The sequence below is a fragment of the Amblyomma mixtum genome, chromosome 6 (assembly GCF_055824585.1).
Source record: "Amblyomma mixtum isolate Tamu chromosome 6, ASM5582458v1, whole genome shotgun sequence".
Lineage (NCBI taxonomy): Eukaryota > Metazoa > Arthropoda > Arachnida > Ixodida > Ixodidae > Amblyomma > Amblyomma mixtum.
Window position 1 is genome coordinate 9,317,115 of NC_143017.1, and position 27,892 is coordinate 9,345,006.

The following is a 27,892-nucleotide window of genomic DNA, read 5'->3' on the forward strand; positions in this document are numbered from 1 at the left end:
CTTAACGAGGGCCTCGGTGCAGGCAGCCTTGATGCCTTAGGAAGCATAAGAGGGTTCTCACACAGCTTCCACCCTCGCCGTTCGATGACGTTCTACGTCACATCAGCGGTAACTCAAGACGTGCTACGTCCGCCGCTTAAGAACGTGGGTGGCGCTGGTGAACACTCCCAAGCAAACATAAGCATAAACATAAACATAAATACCCCCGAAAGCAGAAGGTTTGACAGCCGTCGCCGTAGCTCAGTCGTAGAGCACCGGACGCGTAATTCGGAGGTCGTGGGTTCGGATCCCACCGGCGGCATGTGGTTGTTTTTTCTTCTGCTTTTCTAATCAATTAGCTTTAAGCGATAACATATTAAGTAATATTATAAATTGATCAACACCACAAAATAAATAAATTAAAAATCCCCTGTGCCCCTTGGTTTCTGTGGCTGTTGGATTCTCTCACCCTCATTTATAGTTATTTTAAAACTCAATTTGTCTTCTTTAGCACCTTCTGGCGATCTTACTGAGTAATAAACACGTACGACAACCACACAAGGCGCTAGTGGCCGAGAGGATAGACACTTGTATTATGTTTTTGTGTTGTTCGAGCTAATACGTGAGACTACACCAAGATAATAGCGAGTTGAGCCCCAAAATGTGACTTTGACTTTACTTCTGACACGGACTGTATGCGTACTTGTGTCCTGCATTTATAACGTTCCGTTGTTATTTATATACACCTCTAAAATGAGTCGGTGCGTTTACCTCCTGACGACTGCTCTCTTGCTCTCTCTTTTTAATATGTCTCTCTTGGCCTTTCCAAAAGCTTTCAGTGCGCAGGTGCCATACCATGTTTTTGTATTCACTGAAAAAGAAATAAAAAGCGGCCCTGACGGCCTAGTGGTATGAAGCCGCCACCAGCAAAACTGATCTACCACCGAAGGTTCAAATTCTGCTCCAATGGCTATTATTTTCTTCTTTCTTTAGCGTTTTCCGCGGATCCCATGGCAGCTTTCCACTACAATGGAGCTCTTCCCTATTGAAATTATTGAGCGTGAATTCTGCGTGCCTATCTTTGCGTGTTTATTGCCACGCAAAATGCGACGATTGAACGAGGTCGCAGAACGCGAGACATATTTCACATAATTTGCGCAAGCCGAGCAAGCTCGCAAACGCGAGACATCTCTCACATAAGTGCGCAAGCCGCGTAAGGCTCGTACAGCAGGAGACATCCTCGCGTAATATGCGCAAGCCGGGTGAGGCTTCCAGAATGTCCGAGAGCCAAGGGTGAGTCCCAGAATGTTCAAGAGCCGAGTCTGGCTCACAGAGCACTAGACAGTGTCTAATGGAGTTACCATCATGATACCGATAATACCTTGCATGGCTGCAAGGCTCCTACATCACTGCTCAACACGGTACGCTAATGTACTGCATTAAGGCCTCCTCATCTGTCTGTCACTGCCTCATTCAGCATGCATGTTGTGAGATAACAAGCTTTGCAGAAACGGTGCTTCGTGGGATGGCTCTCATGTGTGTAGCATGCTTGCAAAAGGACATAGATAAGGTCACCTTAACTGGCTTTATTAATGCCACATCCCTCATGATGGGTGCCACACAGTGGCTAAACAATTTCTTCAGTTTCTCCAAGTCCAGCAGGTTGGCGTCTTGATACAGGTTCTCACTATGCAGCACCTGCAAAAAGGTAGGAGTATATGCAAAAAAATTCAGTTAATCCGTTTTCTGGAAATTCCAGAAAAGGGCACAAGTACTTCTTCCATTAATGAACCAATGATGATTTCGAAAAGTTTCAGGTTTGAAATACAGACACTGGAAAACCCGACTCAAGCACGCAGACTGCTCAGCATCAAACCTGCACAAAATCTAATAACCGTGTCACACAGGCATTTTGAAGGCTTTCAAATGGCTATTAACTCAACGGCACTTGAATACAGCTAAATGGGCATTTCCAATAGACACTGAGTCCCTAGAATAGTGTGGACATCTATTAAGATTTTGAAGGCTTTTCAGTGGTAGAAATTTGCACTCAGACATGGAGCACTCGCAACTATACACTAAGGAATAAAATCAAAGCAATTTAATCGCTGAAAGAATACTCAACATGAAATGTACAACTTATTTCACTAAAAAAAAAAGAAGGCTAGCCACAAAACACTGCAGCAAGCATATTATCACTGTTGCCAATAGCACAAATACAATGAATACCACCTTTTCAAAACTGTGTGAGCACTACAACAGCTTCCCAGCAAAATTATCAACTGTGACAGTGGCGCCACAGCAGCTTGGTGCGAGATGATGAAATATCTCTATGGCGATCAAGTATTCTGTGTAGCAGTGGCATAACTCCCAAGATGAAGTGCAAATCTCGAAGCTCAATCTCCCACCTTAACTGTTATCTTTAAATACATATTTAAATTCATTGGAGCGTGCTGCAGAAGTAGGTGGTCAGATCATTCGAGAGGATACCTGCAAGGTATCTCAGGAGACGAAAGGTCTGATGAAGAAACGCCAAAGCATGAGGACGTCTAACTTCAGAGATAGAATAGAACTAGGAGAGCTATCGAAGTTATTTATAAGTGCAAGGTAGCCAACATAAGAAAGTTTAACATGGAGAAAACCTAGCATGCTCTAAAGCATGGAGGTAGCCTAAAATCAGTGAAGAGAAAACTAATCACAGGTAAAAACCAGATTTATGCGCTAAAAGACAAAGAGGGCAATGTCATAAGCAATATGGATAAGATAGTTAAAGTAGCCGAAGAGTTCTGCACAAATCGCTACAGTAGTGAATGTAAACAGAACGTTACGGAGAGAGGCAGTAGAGCATAGCAATGGGACATCCCGCCAGTAACGAGGGAGGAAGTAAAGAAAGCCTCAGGAGCAATGCAAAGGGGTAAAGCAGCTGGTGAGGATCAGGTAACAGCAGATTTGTTGAAGGACGAAGGAGAGATTGTGCTAGAGAAACTAGCCACCCTGTACACGCTTGCCTCGTGACCACGAGCGTATCAGGAGCTTGGAAGAATGCGAACATTATTTTAACTCATAAGAAAGAAGATGTCAAGGACTTGAAGATTTACAGACCAATCAGCTTACTATCCATTGTCTACAAGGTATTTACTAAGGTAATCACTAATAGAGTCAGGACAACCTTCGAATTCAATCAACCAAATGATCAGGCAGGCTTTCGTAAAGGATACTCAACAAGAGACCACATTCATGCAATCAATCAGGTGATAGAGAAATGGGCAGAATATAACCAACCCCAATATATAGCCTTCATTGACTACCAGACAGCAATTGACTCGGTGGAACCACAGCTGTCATGCAGGCATTGTGGAATCAGGGTGTAGAAGAGTGTTATGTGAAAATATTGGAAGATATTTATAACGACTGCACAGCTACCATAGTTCTCCATAAGGTCAGCAATAAAATTCCTCTATATTCCGAGTTTTCTAACACCACCATCATTTTTTGGCACCGTGACCATATCATACAAGAATGTGAGACCTACTGCATACCTAAAGAAAATATGTGTGTAAGCCAAGCATCAGCCGTTCTATGCAATAAGAAGTCTAAGTGAAAAAGATTCGATGTAAATTAGAGAAAGCCTTGCCATTTTTGTACTTCTGCTTCTATGACTGCTTGCTGGATTTTTTTCTTTAGTTGGAAGCATTCTTCCATCCCTTATCTCTATACACTATTCCTCTGCCAAATGACTGAGTAACCCAAATAGCAATTCCTAAGTAGGGAGGGGGCCTTCCACAGTGACCACACAGGGGCCTTCAAGTTCTTGCAGCAATCAAAACATCCCTTTGTAACACTGGCCTTGAATGCACCACTATACTTTTGTGGCAGGGCAAATACTTATACAATTTATGTTTTAAAACCACACAGAAATCCACAACTGCCATTATGAAAACAACCTAGTAATGTAACCATAAGCGTACCTGGCCAGCATGATCAGCATGGAAAGGCGCACAGCTTGTGTGCAGCTCCTAAAATGAAAGCAAATTCACATGATTAATTGCAATTTCCACAAAGACATTCTTGAAAAATCATGTTTTTGCACCACTCAGCCTCAAGCCTGCCTTATTGCTCCTGCAGCAATGAGGCAAATCTGAGCACAGCTTGGGGTGAGCTGGTGGTATCACATTACGCACCTGACACTACGTGCATCAATCCATTTGTATGAATGAATTTCAGAATGGCGAAGAAGACACACAGACAGGAAAAAATGGTGGGTGGATGAGATTAAGAAGTTTGTGGGGATACAGTGGCCGCAAGTGGCAAAGGACAGACAAAATTGGAGAGACATGGGAGAGGCTTTGCCCTGCAGTGGGTGTAGTCAGGCTGCTGCTGCTGCTGCTGCTGATGATGATGACAGCCTGAGCACACCTACAAAGTAAAACTGTGATCTCGACCCAGCAGCACTTTACTGTGTTGAAAGAGAACAGGTACAATTGAATTACTGCATTACCTTGTTATTATCATTAAAAAGTACAGGGCTCTAAGGACTTCCTAATTTACATCGAAACGAATGGGTTACAGTGAACTTTCACGGATTACACTAACAGGCACTGAAAATCCAACACAGCTGCCCAAGAGAATATTAGGCAGCCGCGCTAGCCTTCTTTTGCGCTATGCTACCTGATACCAGATTAAAATTCCAGAGCAATTTACTCATACTCTAGCACTGGGATACGTTATGCCCCAGACTGACGCAGCTGTCTTACTAAAGGCAGAGAAGCTTTCAGTGTGGGTCATGTGTGCTGTGGCGTGAACACATGCACAGCATCGCCTGCTACCATTCAAGTCCTCTGTGTACACAAATGCAGGTGCAATAGAAAACCCACATCACAAATTTGGCTAGTCTGGTCGGCCAAGCATGGGCCAGCTGATAGCACGAAGCAGCAGGTGCGACACATACCATCATCATCAGCCTGACAAGGCCCACTGCAGGGCAAAGGACTCACCCATGTCTCCACATTAACCCTGTCCTTTGCTAGGTGTGGCCACCATATCCCCGCGAACTTCTTCATCTCATCCGCCCATCTAACTTTCTGCCGCCCCCTGCTATGCTTGCATTCTTTTGGAATCCACTCCATTACCCTTAAGGACCAGCGGTTATGTTGTCTTCCCATTACAAGCCCCGCCCCGGCCCATTTCTTCCTCTTAATTTCAAGTAGCATGTCATTAACCCGCATTTGTTCCCTCACCCACTCCGCCCCCTTTTGGTCTCTTAATGTTAGACTTATCATTTTTCTTTCCATAGCTCACTTTGCTGTCCTTATCGTTTGGCACGTGTTTTTTTCTTTGTAATAAGGCATAAAGTATTATACACGGATTACCACATGGCATCCTCCTATGACCGCTAAATAATTTATAATCAAATTTCTTTCTCCTGCTGTATTTGTTTCTGTTTCGACAGCTGAATGATGGCTGTGACTTCAAAGCGAGGTTATTGGTCACGTGAGGCATGAAAAACCGCAATACAATTGGTACTTCTGGCTCTTAAGGAATGCTGGCGTCAGCGCTGTAGCGAATTAAAACGATGAAGCAGCGATTATAAGTGCAGTTTTTCCACGCCTCACGTGACCTATAAGCTCTCTTTGATGTCATAGCCATAGTCAAATTGTTCACCGAAACAGGATGGCAGAAAAAGTTGATTATAAATTATTTAGCGGTCTCACACGAATACCAGATGGTGATTCATGCACAGTAGTGTCTTCCGCATCATTATAGAGAAGAAAACATGCCACCAAGATTAGGTGTCTATACTCTTTTAAGCTGAACTCTCTTCATTAGCCTCCACGTTTCTGTCCCAAAAGTGAGAAACATGCAGGCTAAAGAAAAGATTTCAGCTTAAGTACCAAAGTGGCTCTAATCACACGATGAAGCGGAAAAACTCTCGACAATTGAACAGAGAACAAATAGGAATTCCAACAAAATTTTAGATTCTTGTAAGGCTATCAAGCATTTCTGAATATTGTAAACTGCACTTTCACACATACAGTACGCATGTATGCCAAGCTCACATTCAGTAGCCCTGTTTACCGGCTGTAATTATCACGGTCTGAGCTCAGTTACAGATTTTAAACCAGCCAAAAGATGCAACACAGGAAAAGAGAAGAAAACAGGTTGGACTATCAATTGAATTTTTTGTAAAGGAAAAGAAGGCTCGCATGAAGATGCGCCACACATGACTCACACCAGCGAAAGGCAGGACAACAAATAACTGTCACTGATATACAAGCACGTCATCTAAAAGAGAAAATTCTTTCCGTTGAAGATTGACTAATGGCTTCGCTACTCATACAGCCGTTGCCTTGGAGATATGCATCAAATACCTTACAGATTTGTTTACCACTTCTATACACCACTGAAGTGTCACAGAAATCAGGCGTACATACTGATGGCTCATCTTATGATTTACACTCACGACATTGGCACTGTAGTGCCAGATTAGAAGCTGCCTTCCCCCTAACGAGTTAGTGCTCACTCAGGAACACATTAAAGACACCTGCACATATCCCTGAAGTAGTTTCTTGCACAAGCTAGCGGAATGTGATAAACCACTTCCTGCAAGTCCTGAACCTAGTTTTATGGGATACCATACTGCTATCCCGGTTTTTAACAGCAGTGCAAAGGCCATCAACACAATGATTGGCGCAAAAATTACATTTAATAATTTTCCCGCCACTCGATTTGAACTCATGAAGTCTACACAAAGGACTCCATGATAACCGTTCTGAGGCGAATGGCAGTTCAGCCTAGCCTCTGGAATCTGTGCCAAAAAAAAAACGGAGTCAGCGCATCGCAATTTACTTCCGAAATCAGCCGGTGCTGATGAAAATTGTATGTTTTGCTTTCTCTGGCTTATAAAGCTCCACTTTCAGAAAAAGTGTCGTCTTTGTGGTTAGGATGCGGAACTTCATCATCACAGGTCAACTTCAGCTTGCCATCAGTGTCCCTTTAATGCCTCAAAGTTGAACAATAGCTCCATTCATAGAGGAGGGCTGTGCATAAATTTCGACCACCAACGATTCTTTAACATGCACTGACATTGCATAACACACGAGCAAATATGCATTTCGCCTTGTCGAAACGAAGCCACCACAATTCAATGCCGCGTCTTTGGGCTCAGTAGCCGAACACCAATGCAGTAGGCCACAGCAGCAGGTGAAAAACAAAAGAGAGCCCTTAATAGGCAACCTAACTTGCCAAAATCAACATAACGAGGTGTAAGGGTTCGGTAGCGTTCGCGGGGGTCATCAGAATGCGGCTGGGGTGCTCAAAGCGAAGCGTCTCCTTTCTTGGAACGCGGCCGCTCGCGAACGCGCCGGCAGGTATACGGGTGTCCCCCCACCCGCGGTACTGATTCGCACACGTGCTGGCACGGATGTCTATTTGTGTTTGTTTTTGTTTATTTAGTGGTAGAGAGGGTGGTTTTACCTTGTTGAAGCCGGAGGGCTGGACATGCCCTTGAAGAACCAATCATGTTGAGACCGCAGCATGATTGGAAGCTATGGAATGTGGGCCGGGCCTTTAGGGCTTTAAAACCGGGCCCCGGAGCTGGAAGCGGGGTTCTGCGCTAAGGTCAGATGCAACGCATCTTCGGCAACGCCGAGCAGGGGCCTCCCCTAGTATTAGCCAGATCCACCTTTTTGTTGTTTGTCTTTTGCCGTTTAATTTGTCTCGAGTGTCTAAACTTCTATACGCTCTAAATATCTGTACATAAACCTCAGTTATTGCCTTTTTTTTTATCCCTGCGTGTCAACTGATCACACGAGCGTCTCTGACGTGGCACCCCTGGTGCGAAGAGCTTCAGTTCGAGTTACCAACCGTCTCTGGCGGTGCACCTGTAGTGCAAAGAAGAAGAAGAGCCTGATCTTTACTGGCGCAGTCGACAGGATCCTGCGGCCATCGGAAGACGGCGCAGGAAGAAGACAAGGCAGGGAGAAAGGTGACGACAAGGCGACAGGTCAGCGATCGTGAACGGACCTGCGGAGACACGGCGGCAAGGACGCAAGGACCACGGCAGTAGTCCAGCGACGCGGGACTGCGTCCGGTCAAGGAAGCAGCGCGTCGGGAACTCGACGATCACCGGCGGCGGACCAGCGGCGTGCGGCAGCTCATCGCAGCGTCCGGGGAAAGTGGCGGTGGACCCCGACGCCAAGGAGCTGGCAATGCGGATCGACGCATCGAAACCGTGAGTTTCCTTGGTCGCATTGTTCACGTCCCTGTGTTCGAGCCGATAGGACATCTGAGGGGTACGGAAGGCGGTATGGAGAGCTATCCAAGCCTGCCCTCACTTGATGTGAGGTACCAAGTGGAATTAGCGAAGGCGCGCTTAGCGTACTTTCAGGCTGAACTTGCGAAAGTAAATGGAGGAAAGGCGCCACTGCGCGAGGAGAAACCTCAGGATGTTAAGTGCGTCTTGGAGGAATTAGAAGCAAAGCGCCAGCAGCTAGCGCTGGAGCTCGCTGAGCTCAAGGAGTCTAAGAGAGCTAGTGAACTAGCGAGGGACAACTACTCCGAGTCTCGAGAGGCGAGGCCGCCTGTGCTGGAAGACAAAGGAATATACCTGTCAAGCACAGGTCAAGAAAACAGCCAGGCAGAAGAAAAGAGGGAGCCAGCTTTCCACGAAAGTGCAATCTCTCGTGAAGAAAGTATCGTGACGGAACGCAGCGTCGCGGTAGTCGAGGCGGTGAACGCGCACTCCGACGATCCAGCTGCACAAGTTAGCTCAACTCCTAATGAGACCAGGGACGCGGACGCGAGTTCAGGATTGTTGGAAGTCACTCTGACAATTCCGAAAACGCAGTCCCAAGCAAGCTGTGAAAAAGAGCATTTCGTGCAGCAGGAAACGGTCGGTGAGGACAGACGTCAGATCGGCGAGCGAGTGAAAGGAGGAAGTCTGGCGTCGCCGCAACCGCACACTGTGTCGGGTATGGAGCATGAAGTGCCCCGTAGCGTTTCTGGTGGCAAGAGCCCTTCATCCGAGGCAAAGAGCGGAGGTGGGCCTGTTGGGCCGACCGGGCAGAACGCCGCGCAGATGAACGCACCCGGTGTGTGCCCGACCAGGTCAGTTGAGGACCCGGAAAGGTGTGGCGACTTGCCGCAAGGCAAGCCCGGGTCAAGTGACTGTCAGGAAGCTCATGGAGCCTCGGAGTCAGACTATGCCACGGGGCCAGCGGGCGCTGATCAAGCACGGAGCGGCGGTTTCAAAGTTTGCTCGTGCAGTAAAGGTGCAGATGACCCCGGGCGAGGTGGAGTGGCAGGAGGCAGGTGCGTGGTTTTCACGCTGAAAGTCGACGCGAGGAACAGTATGTTCCGTGCTAGAGGTCGGCGTATCAAGTGTAGCGAGACTGGCTGTACTGCTATATTTGGACGGGCCAGGGGCTATGCTCTTTACGCACCACGCGTGTCGTACTGGTGCGCCGGAGAGAGAGTGCTCTCAAGTGCGTCGCATGGTCAGAGATTTTCACCTATCGATGACCAGGACGTTTTTGATCCTGGAGGGCACCGTCTTTTCAGTTCACGCCCCGCTGTGGCACCAGCCTGACGAGCATAGTGGCCATTAGGTGTTAATCGTGTCGAATGAGGCACGTGTGGGCTCGAACGCGCACAGGGACGCTCGGTGCGACTAAGGAGGCTCACGTGGCCCATATCAGTGCTAATGAACGCTCTAGTTGTGAGTGTCGGTGTGTGTGTCGAGCAGGACGCGGGTGTGCATGCTGGTGAACTGGGTGCAACGCACCAACTTGGACGCGTGTTACGGCGCACGGCAGGCATGCCACCGTGTGAATTTGTGGAATTTGCTGATGTTGTGTGTGCATTTTGCATTTTGTTTTTGGTTTTGGTTTTGTTGGTGCCAGCGCTGGTGTAGCTGCGGTATGTCACCCACAGGGTGGTTTTGTGACCCGTACCGATCCCTTTGTTATAATTCTAAAAGTGGCATTTGAGCCCTTTGTAGAATCTTGGGAAGGGCGTGTAAGGGTTCGGTAGCGTTCGCGGGGTCATCGGAACGCGGCTGGGGGTGCTCAAAGCGAAGCGTCTCCTTTCTTGGAACGCGGCCGCTCGCGAACGCGCCGGCAGGTATACGGGTGTCCCCCCACCCGCAGTACTGATTCGCACACGTGCTGGCACGGATGTCTATTTGTGTTTGTTTTTATTTTGTGGTGGAGAGAGAGCTCTATTTTACGGCAGCTGGAGGGCTGGCCAGGCTCTTGAAGAACCAATCATGTTGAGAGCACAATATGATTGGAAGCTATGGAATGTGGGCCGGGCCTTTAGGGCTTTAAAACCGGGCCCCGGAGCTGGAAGCGGGGTTCTGGGCTAAGGTGAGATGCAACGCATCTTCGGCCACGCCGAGTAGGGGCCTCCCCTAGTATTAGCCAGATCCACCTTTTTGTTGTTTGTCTTTTGCCGTTTAATTTGTCTCGAGTGTCTAAACTTCTGTACGCTGTAAATATCTGTACATAAACCTCAGTTATTGCCTTTTTTTTATCCCTGCGTGTCAACTGATCACACGAGCGTCTCTGACGTGGCACCCCTGGTGCGAAGAGCTTCAGTTCGAGTTACCAACCGTCTCTGGCGGTGCACCTGTAGTGCAAAGAAGAAGAAGAACCTGATCTTTACTCGAGGGGTCACACAAGTAGCAGTGGACTAGGAAAATAAAAGCTACTTGTGTCGGAAGATGTCTTCAGTGCTTACCTCAAAAGCCTGCTTGCTTGCTGGGCATCCTAGCACCAAGTGAAAGGCTGGCACAGCCATACTGGAGAGCTTGGAAGAGGCATTGCTGGTAAAGCTATGTGGAGATTGCTGCAAGGTAAAAAGACACATTTAACAGCAGCACAGTGCAAAAAATGGACTAGAATCAAGCATGTAAGGCAAAGTGCAAGGCACAAAAAGGAGGCGGTCGCAGAATGGAACACAACTGTTTAACCACATTTCGAAGTGGGCCAGGCAACAAGAAATTCATAACCACGGCAGTCATTCACAACCTAGCCTCAGACGAGACATCACTTGCATATCGATATCCAGCATCGTTTCTACAATACATGCCACCATTCAAAAGAACAGACCACAGCAGGACGATATTTTCAGTAGAAGGCTGGTTTGCTTCAAATTCTGCATGCGTCCCTCAATTTGAAATCTGGCATGATTAGCAATGATTTCACATTCTCACAGGTATGATGAATTAATAGTGCCAATTGCAGAAAAACCAAACTTTTTCCTTTAACATCAAATAAGGTATTGGAGAGGTACCTCAGCATATTTAAGTCAAAGTCAGATTTATTTGCGCCATTGGTTATAATCATGAAACAATCAAGTTTATTCTTCGTACATATTAAAGGCTCAATTACCCTTAAATTTCACTGCAACTTCGGGATTTAGGGCAAATGGAGCTAGGGCACCTGTGTGCATTTTGCAGTTGTTTGTACCATTTCAGCTCCGAGCCAAAGTATGAAAAAGCGAATGCCAAAATAGAGGCGAAAAACTTCAGAGCAATTTGTTTTTATCTCACCGTTCTGCTATTCAAGGCTCGACTACACTGGCTCGGCTATAAGTACGAACGCAGCTGGATCATATGGAGCTTCGTACCTTAAATACACAATTTATAAAAGTACAAGTGAAATACAAGTGAAAGAGGAGGAAGCTCAATCCAAACGCATACAGCTGAATCGCAGTCTACGTAGTTAAACTGCTCGAGCGCTGTTACTTCAATTACAGCGTAACATGCGGCGAGAATGTAAAGCCCGGGCCGAAGATCTATTGGTGGGCACATATTCCATTCTCGGCGAGAGATGAATGGCAGTACGGCGGCAGTACGGCGCCGATATCGTGCACCCCGCGATCGGATCAGCTGTGCATATTTGCATGGCATACTGACCATGACCGTGTGACCACTGACACTACACGCGCATTCATGCCCGTGTGCCGCCAGCAAACAACCTTTCAGCGCTGCGTGCTGCCGCGATACGCACTGCGTCTTCGCGTCTCTGTACTAGCTGTGTTGACGTGGCCAGTTGTGCGCAAAGGCTTTGAAATAATGAACAGGTTCGAAGAAAATTAACTTACCCCCAAGATGCGAGATGTCACCCGGGTAGTGGTCTCCCACCAGCTGCTCCGCCATGGAGGAAATGAGCCCCACCGTCCGCATAGCGTTTCCAGTGAAGGCGCGCAAAGGACGACGCGCTATCCGTCGAGCCCGCTGACGCACGCTATAAACACAGGTTTACTCAGCACCTTACCACGTTTTCGTACATCGCACCAGCGAATTTCACTGCTGTCGGCACATCACATATCGGAAGAGTGACAAATGCTCATGCCAGCGATCGTTCACGCCCTCGGCACCACAAAGGACCACGACAAACGTAGTAACGCTGACCGCGGCCCGCCATGCTGTCCCTCCCCAGACGCTGCGTTCGTTGGCTAGCGCTTCGGCCAGTTCCGGCTTCCTTCGACCCGTTTAGAAAGGCATCGCCTCCAGGCATTCCTCCAGGTCGTCTCTTTCGGGCTCTATGCTTTTGGGCAGTGCGATAGCAAAGAACTAAAACCAAATGAAACTTTCGTTACAAAAATAATTAAGTTCTTGTGCACATATTAGCATTAAAAACTTGAGAAATTTGTGACGCATGGACGCATTAATATGCGTGTCGGTACATTCGTGCGTGCGTGCGTGCGTGCGTGAGTGGGATGGTCTAGCTCGTCAAATCCAAAGCCTATCCGACATGCTGCATGGTTTCTGAGATCACCGCCGTGAGCTTCGCTTGTTTTTCTCGTGCTGCTGCTGGGCTGTCTTGCGCGCCGCTGTTACTGTGCTGGAATCGCAAAAGAAGAAGGATTACCGGTGTGTGCTGCCGGTGGGCGCGCTCTCATCCAAGAGTAGTAGCAGCTCCCAATTAAGCGATCCGTCGGGGCATATGTGCTATGGATGTCTGGTCGACAACGATAATGAGGTCAGCAGTGCGGTGCCGTCGTTTGATGAGTCGAACCTTTCGGCCTATTGCACTGCTAACTTCGTTGCAAAAATGCCTGGCTCATAAGCAGCGACAGTGGCCATTGTTTCTGTGGTGTGTTTCGATTACAAGACGGCTCCCTTCTACAGTGTGGCTTCCTTGGAAACTTAGTCGGCGGTGTGCCTGCAACACCTGTCGCTGTCAGCTCAAACTGACCGCCTGCGAGCGCTGCCTTCTTTTGCGATGTGAACGGTGACGGGACACTTACTGCCTGTGGCCGGAGCTTATAGCAAAAGCGAAGAGTGTTTTGTGTGAAGGTTTGACGAAGTGCGTGTGTCAGTCTGGACCCTTAGCAAGTCATACGAGATGCGACATGCAAAAGTGGTCCACCAGTCGCTTCAGCAGAAAGGAGTGCGGATGTTTTTTACGTTACTTCAATCGAGAACTGCCCATGCAAATATTTCAACTCGTCCCTTGCCTAAACAGCACAGTAAAGAAGCTAAAGCAACAAAACTGCTGTTTCCATGCTGTATATTGATTCCGCACTCGTGCTAGAGGTGGGAAATATGTAGTAGTTATTGGCGGAGTTACAGCCTATGAAGCACGTGCAGCTTCCTGTAATTGCAGGTTAGGATATGTGCCTTACTTGGTATTGACTTTGTAACCAGACATAGCCATCTGTCAACTAAAAGAAATTTTCTTGCTATAGGATTCTGCAGCATTATGTATGCTTCTGGACACTGAATACCGGGTGCGTCACCTCTCTTGAAAGCACTCAGATTTGTGTACTTATCAGTACGTTTGAGATGAGAAAATTTTATCAGCTTCTTTTCTTTATTTTATAATTAGCTACACAGCATGTCGCAAAAAAAAATGTTTTAAGGAAAAGTATTTCAGTTTAGAGTAGAACAGTTCAACAAAGTTGTTTTGGGCATTCTGGTAACTTCAAGATGGTATCTGATGGTTGCATACAGACGCGCAAGTCAAACCTCAAAGGGCATCAAACTTAACAGTACCGCTGAGCTTATCCTTTCGTGCTTTTTATGTGTGTGCAGATCACCTGGGGAAGTTCAGTATTGGATGTTGGATTTCATAGTTCTGCTACAACTTTTATCTTCCTTTCTACACATGAAACATGACTGAACTCGATTACATTCCCCAAGCAAATACCTGACGCCTTACAAGCGTTCCTTACTGTGCACAGTTGTCCCAGTGCATTATATCCACTCATGTGCAGCACACTGTTGTGTTGCTCTTGGTCTCCGAATGTGACTCTCAGCAATATGACGGAATAATAGCACATCCAGATGGTCTTTGCGGTAGTGCAAATTTCAAAACAGATTGAAGAAGAATGAAGAGTGTGATACTTCGTCATGCATCATGCAATGCTGGTGCTAATCAGGCAACATGTGTGGTATATATACTTCGCACATTTGAGATTCATTGGATTTGTTCTGGAGCCATACTGGGAATTAATTAATCGATCTGTGATTTGTCACTGAATTTGAGAGAGGGCACTAATTTCTGAACTTTTGACACCAACTGTGAATTCAAAACTGTCTTTTCGTGTAGGCTTACATGGCCTTTTTACGTGTATGTAAATTTATGCTAATGACTTTGGAAATTGCTTTGGAAATGGTTTTGGAAATTGCCTCGTAACATTCCTGTTACAGCTCACAATTCGCTTTCTGCACGTCATGTTTGATTGAACCTGATTATATCCCCAAGCTTGTTTGTTGCACCTAACAAACACTGTTGCCCTTTCAGAGTTATTCCATTGATTGACTCCTTTCGAGTGCAAGCAACAAATGGTTGTGTTGCTTCTGATTTCGAAATATGGCTGTCTGCATGACGGGCAACAACATAAGTGCTCTGGATGGCTTTCATCATGCATCTATAAGATATCTGTAACTTTCAGGATTGGTTAAAGGAAGAACTGAAGGATGCTGTAAGAGTCATTAGCAGCTTGTTTTTTACATTATTTTACTATAAACTTGCAATGTTGACAAGCTCTTGCTCAGTGTGCATGTTGTCATGTACAGGTCCCTGCAGTATCCAAGGAAACCATTTTGCACTAAAAGATAATTTTTTGGTTATTTGTTTGCTGAAGTTGAAAATGATTAATGGGTACTTACGCCAAGACGAAAATTATAAAACAGCAAAACGTGAGCTTATTGCTCATTATTGAGAAGTAATCATTAACTGAATGCTCGAACCTTGTTTGCTTTCACCCTAAATGGGCCTTTACAGTCTCGACAAGTTGCTACTAAGCAAGCAAACGCACACATGGCCACACGCAGCCTCACTGAGCTTGCTCAGTACGCACATAAGCACGCACAGCTTCGGCAAGCCCCCTCTCAGCACGCAGATGTCCACGTACAGAGAGTTCTCCACGAGAGTCCACGATTTTTTACACGCAAAGAGTGTGCGTGAACGTCTATCAGCTCACAGTACGCGCATATGTACACACAGGACGCACAGAATGCGTACAGGTAACGCACAATTTCTGCGCATTTGTGTGCAAAATGAACGTGATCGTACAAAAATCACTGTTCTCGTGCAAACTCACGCAGAGTTTTTTCAATAGGGTTATGCTGTCCCTTAAAATAAAACTTAAAGCAGCAGCAGATAATATGAGCATGGTAACAGAGAAAAGGTCAGCGTTTTACACAGCTGAGCGATCAAAAAAATATACAGGCTGGCGAGACAAAGGCTATAACACTGGTCACACGCCCAGCTCCTCCCCTTCCTCACATGGCCACTTCGAAAGATCGAACGTTCGCGTACTCCGCCATGTTTTGACTGCTCGGGGATCTTGGGCGCTAGGAAAGGCCGTGCAACGCGCAACCGGCTCTCCAGGAAACCGATTCACTCGCGTTGGCTGTGGGTAAACGCAGCGCTCTTGTTCCATGCGCCTTGCATTCTTGTGCAAGTCGCGAGGGCCTCCCCGGCGAGCGCGTCATCTGCTTCGTTCGCTTTGTTGCCCCCGTTGATTGGCGGGTTTTTTCATCCCAGCGTTCGCTTAGCTAAGTTTCCCTTTACATTCTTTTATGACATGTTTGGTTTCCTGCGTCGCGCACATCTGTGAGCAGGAAGGAACTGGTGCCTTGGGCCGGAGACACTTCTAAGGTACGTCCCCGCCGGGGGGCGTCTGCAGAATGCAGACGTTGGTGAGTGGCGACACCACGGGGTTAACCCGAGCATCCGCAGGTACATCCCCGCAGGGGGATGATGGTGAACAAGGCGTCACCACGGACCCGAGCATCCGCGCTTAGCCGTGCGTGGCATCGCCGTGTCTGGGGAAATGGGGATCCTGGTGCTTGAGCCGATGCCGAGCGTTTGGACCCTTAAGGCCCCTCGGCGGAGGCAACACACCACTTTGGCCCCAGCTTCCTGTCGACGGCACCTCCGGCCTGACCCAACCGGAGGAAATCGGCAGTTGCCTTTTCCTGTCCTCCCCTCTATCTTTCACTTTCCTATTTTCTTTCTTACAACTTTCCTGTATCCTCCTCTCTTCTTCGTTTTTTCCTCTTTTTCCTGGCGGCGAGGGTTAACCGTGTGTGACCAACTACCCTGAGTTGAGTCATATTAGGTTATAGTTAAGGTGTACAGCTGGCGTGGGCAGGACTTTCTTTCAAGTTCCTGTCGCGTCCCCTTGTTGGACTCCATGGTGGGTGGCTGGCACCATGACCGAAAAACTAAATTTTTTTATGGCTCCCAACCTTTCCAAACCAGATCGCTCTCTTAAAAGCGGGCGGAACGAGGCAGCAAACTTTTTTTCGAAAAGAAACCTACATTCACAATGTTTCATGTGATACATAGCAACAGTGACGAAAAGCAAGCTCGAATAATAGTCCAATTCCTGTAACCAAATGTTCAACAGATATCTTAGGGCCTGGCTATAAGGTATAAAAAATGGCCAGCGGCGACCTACTCCTTAAACTGGGCGAGAGCATCCAGTGCTCGAAACTCTCAAACATTGCTTCCATAGGGGACATCTCTGTCTCCGTGACTCACCACCGATCTCTTAACACAGTTAAAGGCGTTATCTCAGGGGCTGACTTCATCCATCTAACAGAAACCGAAATGCTTCAAGGACTCTGATCAAAATGTAATTGACGTGCACAGGATCAAAATCCGCAAGGACAACAAAGAAATAGACACCAAACACATGGTCCTCACTTTTAACACCAGCAGTTTGCCCGAAACGATCGATGTTGGATACTTGAAAGTCACCGTCAGACACTACATACCCAATCCCCGCCGATGTTTTAACTGTCAGAAGTTTGGCCACGGCTCACAGAGTTGCCGCGGCCGCAAAACGTGCGCGAAATGCGCTTCAAAGGACCACCCTTCTGAGGAATGTGACGCAGCCCTACGCTGCGCGAACTGTGAAGGAGACCACGCTGCATACTCCAGGGCGTGTCCGTCCTGGAAAAAGGAGAAAGAAATCATCACCATAAAGACCAAACAAAACATTTCATTTAAAGAAGCCAGAAGGCGTTTTGCTCTGACAAATACATTCTCTTTCACAGCGAAACCAAACTTCGCTGATGTGGTGCGCAGGGGCGTAGCACCACACAGCACTCCGGCACCTGCCGCGGCCATTCCCACCGCGCCTGTGGCAGTGCCATCAACGCCCCAGGCAGAGACAGCCAAGGCTGCTCTGCCAACTACAAGCCAGGGAGTGCCGGCCCATGGGTCAGCATCCCGCAGGACTTCCCCCCCGTCGGGGGAGGCCTGACACCAACACATCCCCGGCTTCGCGGTCCTCCAGCACCTCTGGTGAGGTGATGAATACAACTACCAGTCCGCCCGCTTTGCAGCGGCAGAATCGCTCTCATGAGCGAAGAAAAGACAGGACCCCGATAACGGACCCAGGAGACAAGTAAATCCCTTCAGTTCTCATCCACAAACATAAACATGACTTTCCTACTTCAATGGAATTGTAGAGGATTGCTTAGGAATTACATACAATAATGGCTGCGTTTGGGCGAGTTGGTTAGACATGTTAAACCTGGAAAGCGCATAAAAACAACGGACAACAGAAAGAGACAGACACACGAGCGCTAAAATAAAATTAGGAATTACAATGACATAACACATTTCATTGGGTCAATGCTTCCTGAAGCTTTGTGTCTTGAGGAAACCAACCTCGGTCCACAACATACAAATATCCTGAGACATTATAAAACATTCCGACGCGATCGCCAGCATGCAAACAGACTCTCAGGAGGCGTCGCAATTGTCACTCAGAGCGGTGTCCCTGCAAAAAAAATCAATCTTAACACAAAACTGGAAGCGGTTGCGTTTAGCGTCGTTAGCTACAAAACCATAACGATATGTTCTGTATATCTTCCCCCGCACATGACATTAACAACACAAGATTTAGAAGGCCTGATAAATGAACTACCGGAGCCATTCCTGGTAGTTGGTGATTTTAACGCTCACTCACCGTTCTGGGGAAGCGAACGCTGTGACTCGAGGGGCCAAATATTAGAAGATTTTATCTTCTCAATTAATATCTGTCTTTTAAATACAGGAAAAGTGACATATTGTTGCCCAAGCTCGGGAGGGATGAGCTCCCTCGATCTAGCTTTCTCTTCGCCATCTATTCTTAACGATTTTAAATGGGATGTCATTGACAACCCATATGGCAGTGATCACCTTCCAGTACGAATTAGCTTAACATCTGCACCACAAATAATCCCTACAAAACCGCGACGCTGGAAGCTGCATTTAGCAGACTGGGAACTTTTTAGAGCAAAAGCCACCTTAGAAAATATAGTTTTAGATAATTTAAGCATTGCCCAGATAAACGCATTGTTCACTAATTGTATCGTAACTGCCGCACAGTTAGCTATTCCGCAGTCTTCAGGAGTGGTGTCACAAAACCGCAAAGTGTGGTGGACAAAAGACCGCAAGGAAGCAAAAAAACAACAAAATGGAGCTTGGGGTAAGTTTCGTAGGTATCCGACATATGAGAACCTCTTAAATTTGAAAAAGGCGAGAGTTAAAGCTCGGTACGTTCGCCGCAGCGCTGAGAAAGCCTCATGGCAGAGATATGTTTCATCCATCAATAGTTCAATTACATCAAAAAAGATGTTGGAACAGGTGCGTAAATTAGACGGCAAATTCTCTCCCTTTACAGTACCATTTCTAACAGCCCCTGGAACACAAACAACTGTAGATGACCAGGTTGACATACTAGGACAACATTTATCTGACGTTACAAGCTCTTTACACTACCCACAGTCATTCTTAAAACACAAAAACACAACTGAAAAGCAGAAACTTCCAACGACTGGCAGTACAAACGAAACATATAATACAATATTTACAATTCAGGAGATCCAAACCGTACTGTCCTCAGGTAAACAGACAGCACCTGGCCCGGATGATGTACATTATCAAATGCTTGCCCACCTGTCCGAAGCTGCTATAGGAGCACTTCTTCAATTTTTCAACAAGATATGGGTGTCCGGAAAGATGCCGGAGGCTTGGAAAAAAGCAGTTATCATACCGTTCTTAAAACCTGGAAAACCGCCCACCTCCCCTAATAGTTATAGGCCGATAGCTCTTACAAGTTGTATAGCAAAATCATTTGAAAGTGTGCTCAACGTTAGGCTCATGTTCATTCTTGAATCACGCCAACTCCTGAACATCCACCAGTGCGGATTTATGAAAGGATGTTCGACAACTGACCATCTCGACCGCTTAGAAAACACAGTTCGACAAGCGTTCATACATCAATAACACTGTCTGGCAGTCTTCTTTGACATGGAGAAAGCGTACGATACCACATGGAGATATAGGATTCTACGCGACTTGGCAGATCTTGGCATCCGGGGTAGGATGTTGAACAGCCTGAAGGATTTCCTGTCAGACCGGTCTTTTTAGGTGCGCCTGGGTGCAACCCTTTCGAAGAGCTTTGTCCAGGAGACTGGGGTACCGCAGGGCTGCATCCTGAGTGCCACTCTTTTTGTCGTGAAAATGAATTACATAGCGAAAATAATTCCCAACTCGATTATGTATTCCGTATATGTCGACGACCTTCAGATTGCTTGCACGTCCTCCAGCCTGTCAACGTGTTAGAGGCAGGTACAACTCACATCAAACAAGCTAGCAATCTGGGCAGACAAAAATGGATTCAAGTTCTCTGCACAGAAAACAGTGGTTGTTGCTTTCTCGCTTAAAAGAGGCTTGCAGATCAATCAGAACTTACACCTAAATGGAGCCACACTACCGGTAAAACAAGAACATAAATTTTTAGGAATAACATTTGATAAAAAACTTACATTTCTGCCGCACATAAACAACCTGAAAGTAAAGGACTCCCGTGCAATGAATATTATTATAGTACTCTCAAGGAAACACTGGGGATCTGACAGAGCATGCCTCCTTCACATCTACCGTTCTCTAGTGCGCTCATGTCTAGATTATGGGAGTATAGTGTACGGCTCGGCAAGGCCTTCATATCTAAAAAGATTAGGTCCAGTTCATAATCTAGGTATCCGCCTTTCTTGTGGAGCATACAGAACGTCTCCGGTAATGAGCCTTCATGCTAAAGCAAATGAGCCATCACTAGAAGATGGAACAAAAGCACTTACATGCTCATACATTCTTAGAATTAGGTCGCGAACAAAACACGTGTGTTATTCAATCGTCACAACATGACCTTCTCGAATAATATTTACAAATAAGCCCCAAGCAACCAGGCCTTTGCTAATGCGGTTTTAGGAGATCTGCCGAGAACTCGACTTATGAGAAACATTACCAAATGTTGCAGAACGTTGCGACGCATTTGCCCCTTGGTACAGTTTTCCATCGGTCTGTGATATAAGTCTTACACAGTTCGACAAGAGACAAACTTCAGCAGAACACATCATACAAGAGTTCCTTACACTAAAGAAAAAATATGATAGCTACACCGAATTCTACACAGACGGATCGAAAACTACAGGTTATTTATTTATTTATTTATTTATTCAAATACCCTAAAGGCCCTCTGCAAGAGGGTATTACATAGGGGGGGCACACGAAACACACTAATAAGAATATGCGAGAAACAAAATAGTGAGAATAAACAATTTCAGCAAACATAGCAAGAAAACCACAAAATACGCAAACACCAATATTAGAAGTGGATTAAAGTTCGAATAAAGATAAGATAAGATAAAAGTGTGAAAATAGAAACACCGGGGGTTCAAGGATAACACAAAAAGAAAAAACTACAATACGATATCGAGCAAGATGCACAGGTATTAAATTAGTCCTGAAAAAAAAGGAGCTGAAAAACGCACAGAGACGTCAAATTCTGATATGAGTCCACAGAATTTGATGAAATTGATCGGTGTTAACTTCAGTGGCAATATCTGATGGTAGGTTATTCCAGTCTGCTATGGTTTTTGGGATGAATGATTGTGCGTAATGGGCCGAGTGGCATGCTGGGCGTTTGACTTTGCAGGGATGATCACGGCGAGGAAAAAAGACAGGGGGTGACTGAAAGAAGTCGTCGCGCAAACGATCATGATGATAAAGTTCGTGAAAGAGAGATAAGCGGGCATGTTTCCGTCGAAGTGATAGCGGATGCAGTTCGGCACGAATTTTTAAAGATGAAAGACTGGAGTACGGAGAATAATCTGAAAAAATGAAGCGAGCAGCGCGGCTTTCAGGGATTCAATGTTACGTATAATGTAGTCTTGGCTCGGGTCCCAGATGGCACATGCATGTTCAATTTTAGGCCTAATTAACGTGATGTACGCGAGTTTCTTTAGATGTGAAGGCGCTTGCTTTAGTCTGTGTTTCATGATTCCTAAGGTACGGTTAGCAGATGCAAGAGTAACGTTGATGTGATGATGCCATGTTAGATCCGATTGCAAGTTGACTCCTAAGTATTTGTACGTGGTAGTAACGTTGTTACCTATAAAGTATGAAGTTGGAATACGGGAAGAGGAGTGTGTAAATGACATGCACTTAGTTTTAATATGATTTAGGGTCATTTGCCAGTCTGAACACCATCTGTTTATTGCGTTGAGGTCTGACTGAAATGCTTGATGGTCAGTGTCAGTAGAAATGGTACGGTAAATTACGCAATCATCGGCGAACAGTCTTACTCTGGACGACATGCAGTTAGGCAAGTCATTAATATAGATTAGAAAAAGCAAAGGGCCAAGCACGCTCCCTTGTGGAACGCCGGACGTGACAGGAATAAAAGGGGAGTTGTGATGATTAATATTTGTGAATTGAGTTCGAAATGACAAGAAATCTTTGTTGGAAGTGCAGTTGTGGAAGGGAATTGGGAAAAAATAGTAAGGCTTCCTCAGTGTGCATCAGTTTTTACAGCCGAGTGTTATGCTGTGTTTCTTGCTACGGAGAAAATAATAAGCAAGAACATCGAAAACAGTATTATCTACACAGACTCCCTCAGTGTACTGAAAGCACTACAGTCCAGAAATGTAGTCATGCCATCAATAGGTACTGTCTTACACAACATAACAAGGATCATAACACAAGGGCATAACATAAAATTATGTTGGGTTCCAAGCCATGTTGGAATTGATGGTAACGAGAGAGCGGAGGCATGCGCCTCTGAAGCCCACAACAAGGAAATACAGAAATAAGCATGCCACATAATGATTGTATGAAGCTAGTTCAGAGCAGACTGAGAAACAAATGGCAGAGCATATGGAATAGTCAGATAAATAACAAGCTACACTTAATAAAACCAATATTAGGAGAATGGAAATCATGCACTCATCAGGAACGCTTCTTTGAAGTTATTTTATGTCGTTTACGTATTGGACACACACACCTCACCCACAACTTTCTACTAACCAAACAAGACAAACCTCTTTGCGAATAATGCGGAGACGAACTTACTGTTAACCATATTTTAATCTCTTGTGTTAAACTTCAAAAACTAAGAAAAAAGTACTTCAGTCAATTTTATAAAGCATGCATTCCTTTCCATCCAACACTGCTCTTACATGATAATGCCATTGTTAACATACCTTCTATTTTTAACTTTTTAAAGGAAGCAGACTTACTCGAAAAACTGTAAACATTGAACCACTGGCTCGCTTTATTGCATGATACACCTCAGCCGCTTTCTCATTCCTGAGAAGAAGGCTGAGGCTTTTATTTGATTGGTTGGGATCCTCGACATCCTTGGCCAGCCAAGGATGGCCGCTGAGGTTGCCTGACCTTTTTTTAAAGCAAGCTTTTACCATTAGCCATTCTCAAATCTCGTTTTGTCTGTTATTACTAGCTAGTTAAAATTTTTAGGCCGTTCACACCACATTTTGATTAAATCACACAGAAAACATTCCCTATTACCTTGCGTTTGGCGCATGATGGCCTTAGATGCCTATGTGCCATTAAACCCAACACAACACACACTTCTAAGGTACGATGAAGGTATGTTCGATACCTTCGCTATCCATTACCGGCACCTTTATAATATTAGGAACCGAGAAGGTTTTGGCCAGTTGCTAAGATACGTTCTATTTTGGGCTGAGATAGTCAATAATATTTTAAGTTTTAGTTGAGATATTCAGAATTCAGATTTGAGAGTGGGATGAGCAATTCAATTTCAGTGGGAAGTACCGCGGTTCCAATGGACCGCATTTTATCGCCTTTCGGGTCGCGCGGTCACACCGTACCGGAGGACACCGTAATTGCATTGCAGTGCAGCCCGCAGCGCGAGACTGTGTTGCATTTAAACACAAGGTGTGATCAGCGGCGTCGAGATCGTAGTATTCTCGTGCACATGCCAGCGAAGCTGATCTGTTCGCATCGCCACGGGTTTCAAACTTAATCGTGACAATATTTCTTTTCTTTGGTTCCTCATTTGTTTACATAACTATGCTTAGCGACTTAGGCGCTTAGGCGGGTGGGATGTTGCCTCTGCTATGTTCTTGGCACAAACTTACATATCAAGCTCTTGCTCGGAGGTTTCCTATCGGAACAATGCTTTTGCACTAATAATTCAAGTCTGCATCTCATACGAGAAATGATTAAAAGTTTGAAAAGCCGTTCAAGACTTCCAGAAAATGAGAATGCCAAAGCAGCTGAAAAAGGCAAGCTTGTTGCCGCGATGACCAGAGAGTGGTTCTCTAAGAGCCTGGCACTTCATGTCATTAAGAACATCATCGATAACTTCTCTAAAGCGCGAATAACAAGGTAAATGCGCATACTCATTGCGAGAGAAGCTGTATCGCGAAAAATTACGAGCCTGGAGAGCCATTACGTGAAGAGTGAATGAAAGAAAAATAGAACCAAAGAAACTTGACACTCAGGGAAACGCATCACATAGATTAGTGGGAAATTGAGATAGCCTAAACGCCCAGTTTTTTCTTTAATTGTGTTCAGTACATGTCATAAATACTACGAATGATTTTTTTTGCATTTACGAAAGTTATTTCCACATCATTCATTTCCATTTTCATCTCTGAAATTAATTTCTCCAGATCAATGCAATATCGGCTAATGAGAAACACATGTCGTAAGCTGATTGCCTAGTTACAACATGGACACCTCGAGATACATAAATTATTGGGGGCAGCAGGCACGTAGGCATCAATATTTTTGGAAATGGGCCCAAAGTAAATTTTCAGCTGGCAGGTGGAGGGGGTGTCTTCTTGGACACTTACTCTGTGGGCATTTAAAAGAAAAAAAAAGAATACTGCCCTGCCCGCACTGAAGTACAACGAGCTTACCTCAAGAGGCAGAGGAAAGACTGATTATCTATAACAGGGCAGAGGTTACCATCTGTTATGTTGATGTTACCGCATGCTCAATTTATTCGAAACGATTAAAAGGATTGGCTGTGGCTTAGCTCTAGTTAAACCCGGTAGAGTAGCGGTAGTATAGCTTTCCTGAGAGACGCAGAACAAGCCACGCCGTCTGCGACCGTCGCGGAATCACTGCCGGAGGCTATGCGAGCTTGTCTAGCCGCATCGTCATTACGGCGCTTATCGAGACATTTGACACGCCCCTCTTCGGCCTCTACGGGCCGCTGTCTCCTTGTTTCGTTCCGACGCGGTGCTCTGGCTTCTTTCAGCCTAGCGGACTCACCACTCTCCATAACGGCTCGCCTCCCGCTATGCCCAACCCTATAAGTACACGCACACTGCCACAACCCCTCTCCCTCTTCTGCGCATGCGTACAACTGGCGAGGCGAGCGGCATCTCCTCCACGACGAGCGCAACGGCGGAGTGACGTCATGCCAGATTGCGAGCCGATCGGCGACGCCCGCCAGCTGCGGTGGTTGCTAGGCAACGGCTCAAGGTCCGTGCGAAGACGGCCGAGCTGCAACCACGGCGAAAGTGCGACCAAGCTGTAGAGACGAAGCGGCTGGCGCAGTGAAGCAATGTATGCAAAAATATGCATCCCGCCACTTAAGATGGTGGGCTCGGCGGCACTGCTAGCATGCGGTGCGCTAAACCTTTCGTCTTCATTGTGCAGCTCGCCCTTGGACTGTTTCATCATGGTACTGCCAGCGGCATCGAACCTTCCGAGATAGCCTGGGTGACCTCGCCGGTGAACGGAACTCGTTTCCATGCGTGCGATTCCCTGACGTCAGCGGAATTTCTTCGACCACATCATCCGGGAGCAGCAACGTGCGAGCACATTTCTACGCATGATCTGCTGGGAGCGCCACCACATGAATGGGCTACATATACCCTTCCCAGGAATTGCATCAGCAGTGGGCTCGGCGGCACTGCTAGCATGCGGTGCGCTAATCCTTTCGTCTTCATTGTGCAGGTGAGCAGGCGTTTTGGCAAATGCTTCCGCTCTAGCGACCGTTTCTTGGTAGTGCTGCCGTGCCCGCAGCTGTGTCTTGAGGTGTTTGATGTTGTTGTATTCCTGTGCAAACTCCTCCTGTTGTCAGGGGACGTTGAAACAAATCCCGGCCCTGAAATGGCACAAATCGCTAAACAACTGAAGGATATTGCGGAAGATATAAAAGAAATAAAGGAAAAACGGCTGACAGACATAGAAAACAAGTTAGATGCCATAACACTTCTAGAAACTAAAGTGCAGTCTTGTCAAACTGAGATTTCTCGCATGAATCACGTAATAGAAATACTGGAAAAAAAATAGATGATCTTGAGAACAGGAGCAGGAGATCCAACTTAATTGTTTATGGGCTACCAGAAGATGAAGAAGAATCAGCCGAAATTCTGGAGCAGGCTGTCAACAAAAGTATCATTCAAGATACCCTAAAGCTCGATCCAGTTGCCTTTGAACGTATTCACCGGTTAGGCAGACCGCAGGCTAATAAGACTAGGCCGGTAATTTTTAAACTACTGGATGCCCGTAACAAGTCGGCAATACTGAAGCAAGGTTTTAAACTTAAAGACACGAAATATGCCATTGGGGAAGATTTCTCTCCGAGAATTCGAGAAATCAGAAAAAAACTGTGGAACAGTACCAAAGAAAATCGACAAAAAGGGGACAAAGTTTCGCTTGCCTTCGACAAATTATTTATAAACAGCTGTGCCTTTGTTTGGGATGACGAAACGAACGAGAAAGTTCCGCTGAAAAAAAAACGAAGAGCAGGAGGAGATAGTCGAAAAAAGGAGCCCACCAACGACACGGGGAAGAGCGCGATTAAAGCACTGACCATCATAAATGTAAACGCAAGAAGCATAGCAAACAAAGTAGAATCTTTAGAAAACCCATTAATTGATCGGGAACCTGATATTGTCGCCGTCACGGAGACTTGGCTTTCACCAGAAATTTCGAGTCATGAAATCGCACCACCCAACTACTCAGTCATTCGAAAAGACCGAGACTCCCGTGGCGGTGGTGTGGCTCTCTTGATAAAGAAAACCCTGCCGTTTCTTACGCTCCCAGATGTGTCAGGTGCTGAAAGCGTATTCTGCAGACTTCTCTGCAACAATACTACTGTCTGTGTAGGCTGTCTGTATAGGAGCCCCTCTTCAGGAGATGAGTGCATTTCTGTCATTCATGACTTCCTTCAACAATATGCTTGCAGCACTAGAATTATTCTCATGGGTGACTTTAACCTTCCGGACGTGGACTGGATAACTATGCAACACACATCATCATCTTCAGAAGCTCTTTTTGACTTAATGCTCTCCTTTAATCTCCACCAAATTATCCTAGAACCAACGCGCAAGCAAGGATCAGCAAACAATATCCTCGATCTTATACTAATCAGTGATCACTTTCCAGTACACCAAGCGCAGACAGAAATCATCGAAGGCATCTCTGATCACAACATACCATTATGTTTGTTACCTCTAGACTGCTCAATACAAAAACGATCTGATGTCAAGACGACACTGAACTTCGATAAGGCTGATGATGCCAGCATATTAACCTACCTCGCATATGAATTTGAAGCATTCAGTGAAATGGTCTCCGACCTCTCAATCAATATTAACATGGTTTGGCTTCATTTTAAGACTATGGTTTCACACTGCATAACTAATCATGTTCCACTAATAACCAAGCGTCCACAAAGAAACAGTCCATGGGTAACAAGGGATGTCATCCACGCCAAACGTCATGTGAAAAGGTTGCGTATTTCTATCAAAAATCATGGTTCATGTCCTTCTAAAACTACAAAACTAGCGTGCGCAATCGCAAAGTTCAGAGAGATAGGCAAACAGGCCAAGAAACACTATTTTAATGTAACACTGCCTAACTTTCTGACAAAGAACCCGCATAGATTTTGGAACCATTTCCGCCCAACTAAAAACCCGTTATCCGACTTGTCTCCTGAGGATAGAGCTAACAATGCTAATGCGTACAACACGTTTTTTCACTCAAGTTTCACAAAAGATGACGGTAATCTCCCGGACTTTTACGGCAATCAAACATCACGCATTGACCCTTTAATCATATCAGATGCGGGCATTTTTAATCTATTACTCACGCTTGACCCTAAAAAA

At 45.9% G+C, this 27,892-nt stretch overlaps 1 protein-coding gene and 1 pseudogene across 1 annotated transcript; one reads left to right on the top strand and one right to left on the bottom strand.

Moving 5' to 3' along the window:
* Window positions 1-1,042: 1,042 nt before the first annotated feature.
* Window positions 1,043-12,694, bottom strand: LOC149338187 (uncharacterized). Its single transcript, XM_089547546.1, has 4 exons — window positions 12,085-12,694; window positions 10,717-10,824; window positions 3,948-3,995; window positions 1,043-1,677 (listed from the first exon to the last, which is right to left on the bottom strand). The coding sequence occupies exons 2-4, from the start codon at window positions 10,774-10,776 to the stop codon at window positions 1,453-1,455; spliced, it is 333 nt and encodes a 110-aa protein (XP_089403672.1). The 5' UTR covers window positions 10,777-10,824; window positions 12,085-12,694; the 3' UTR covers window positions 1,043-1,452.
* A 12,688-nt stretch (window positions 12,695-25,382) lies between these two features.
* Window positions 25,383-26,594, top strand: LOC149338188 (uncharacterized; annotated as a pseudogene).
* Window positions 26,595-27,892: the final 1,298 nt, after the last annotated feature.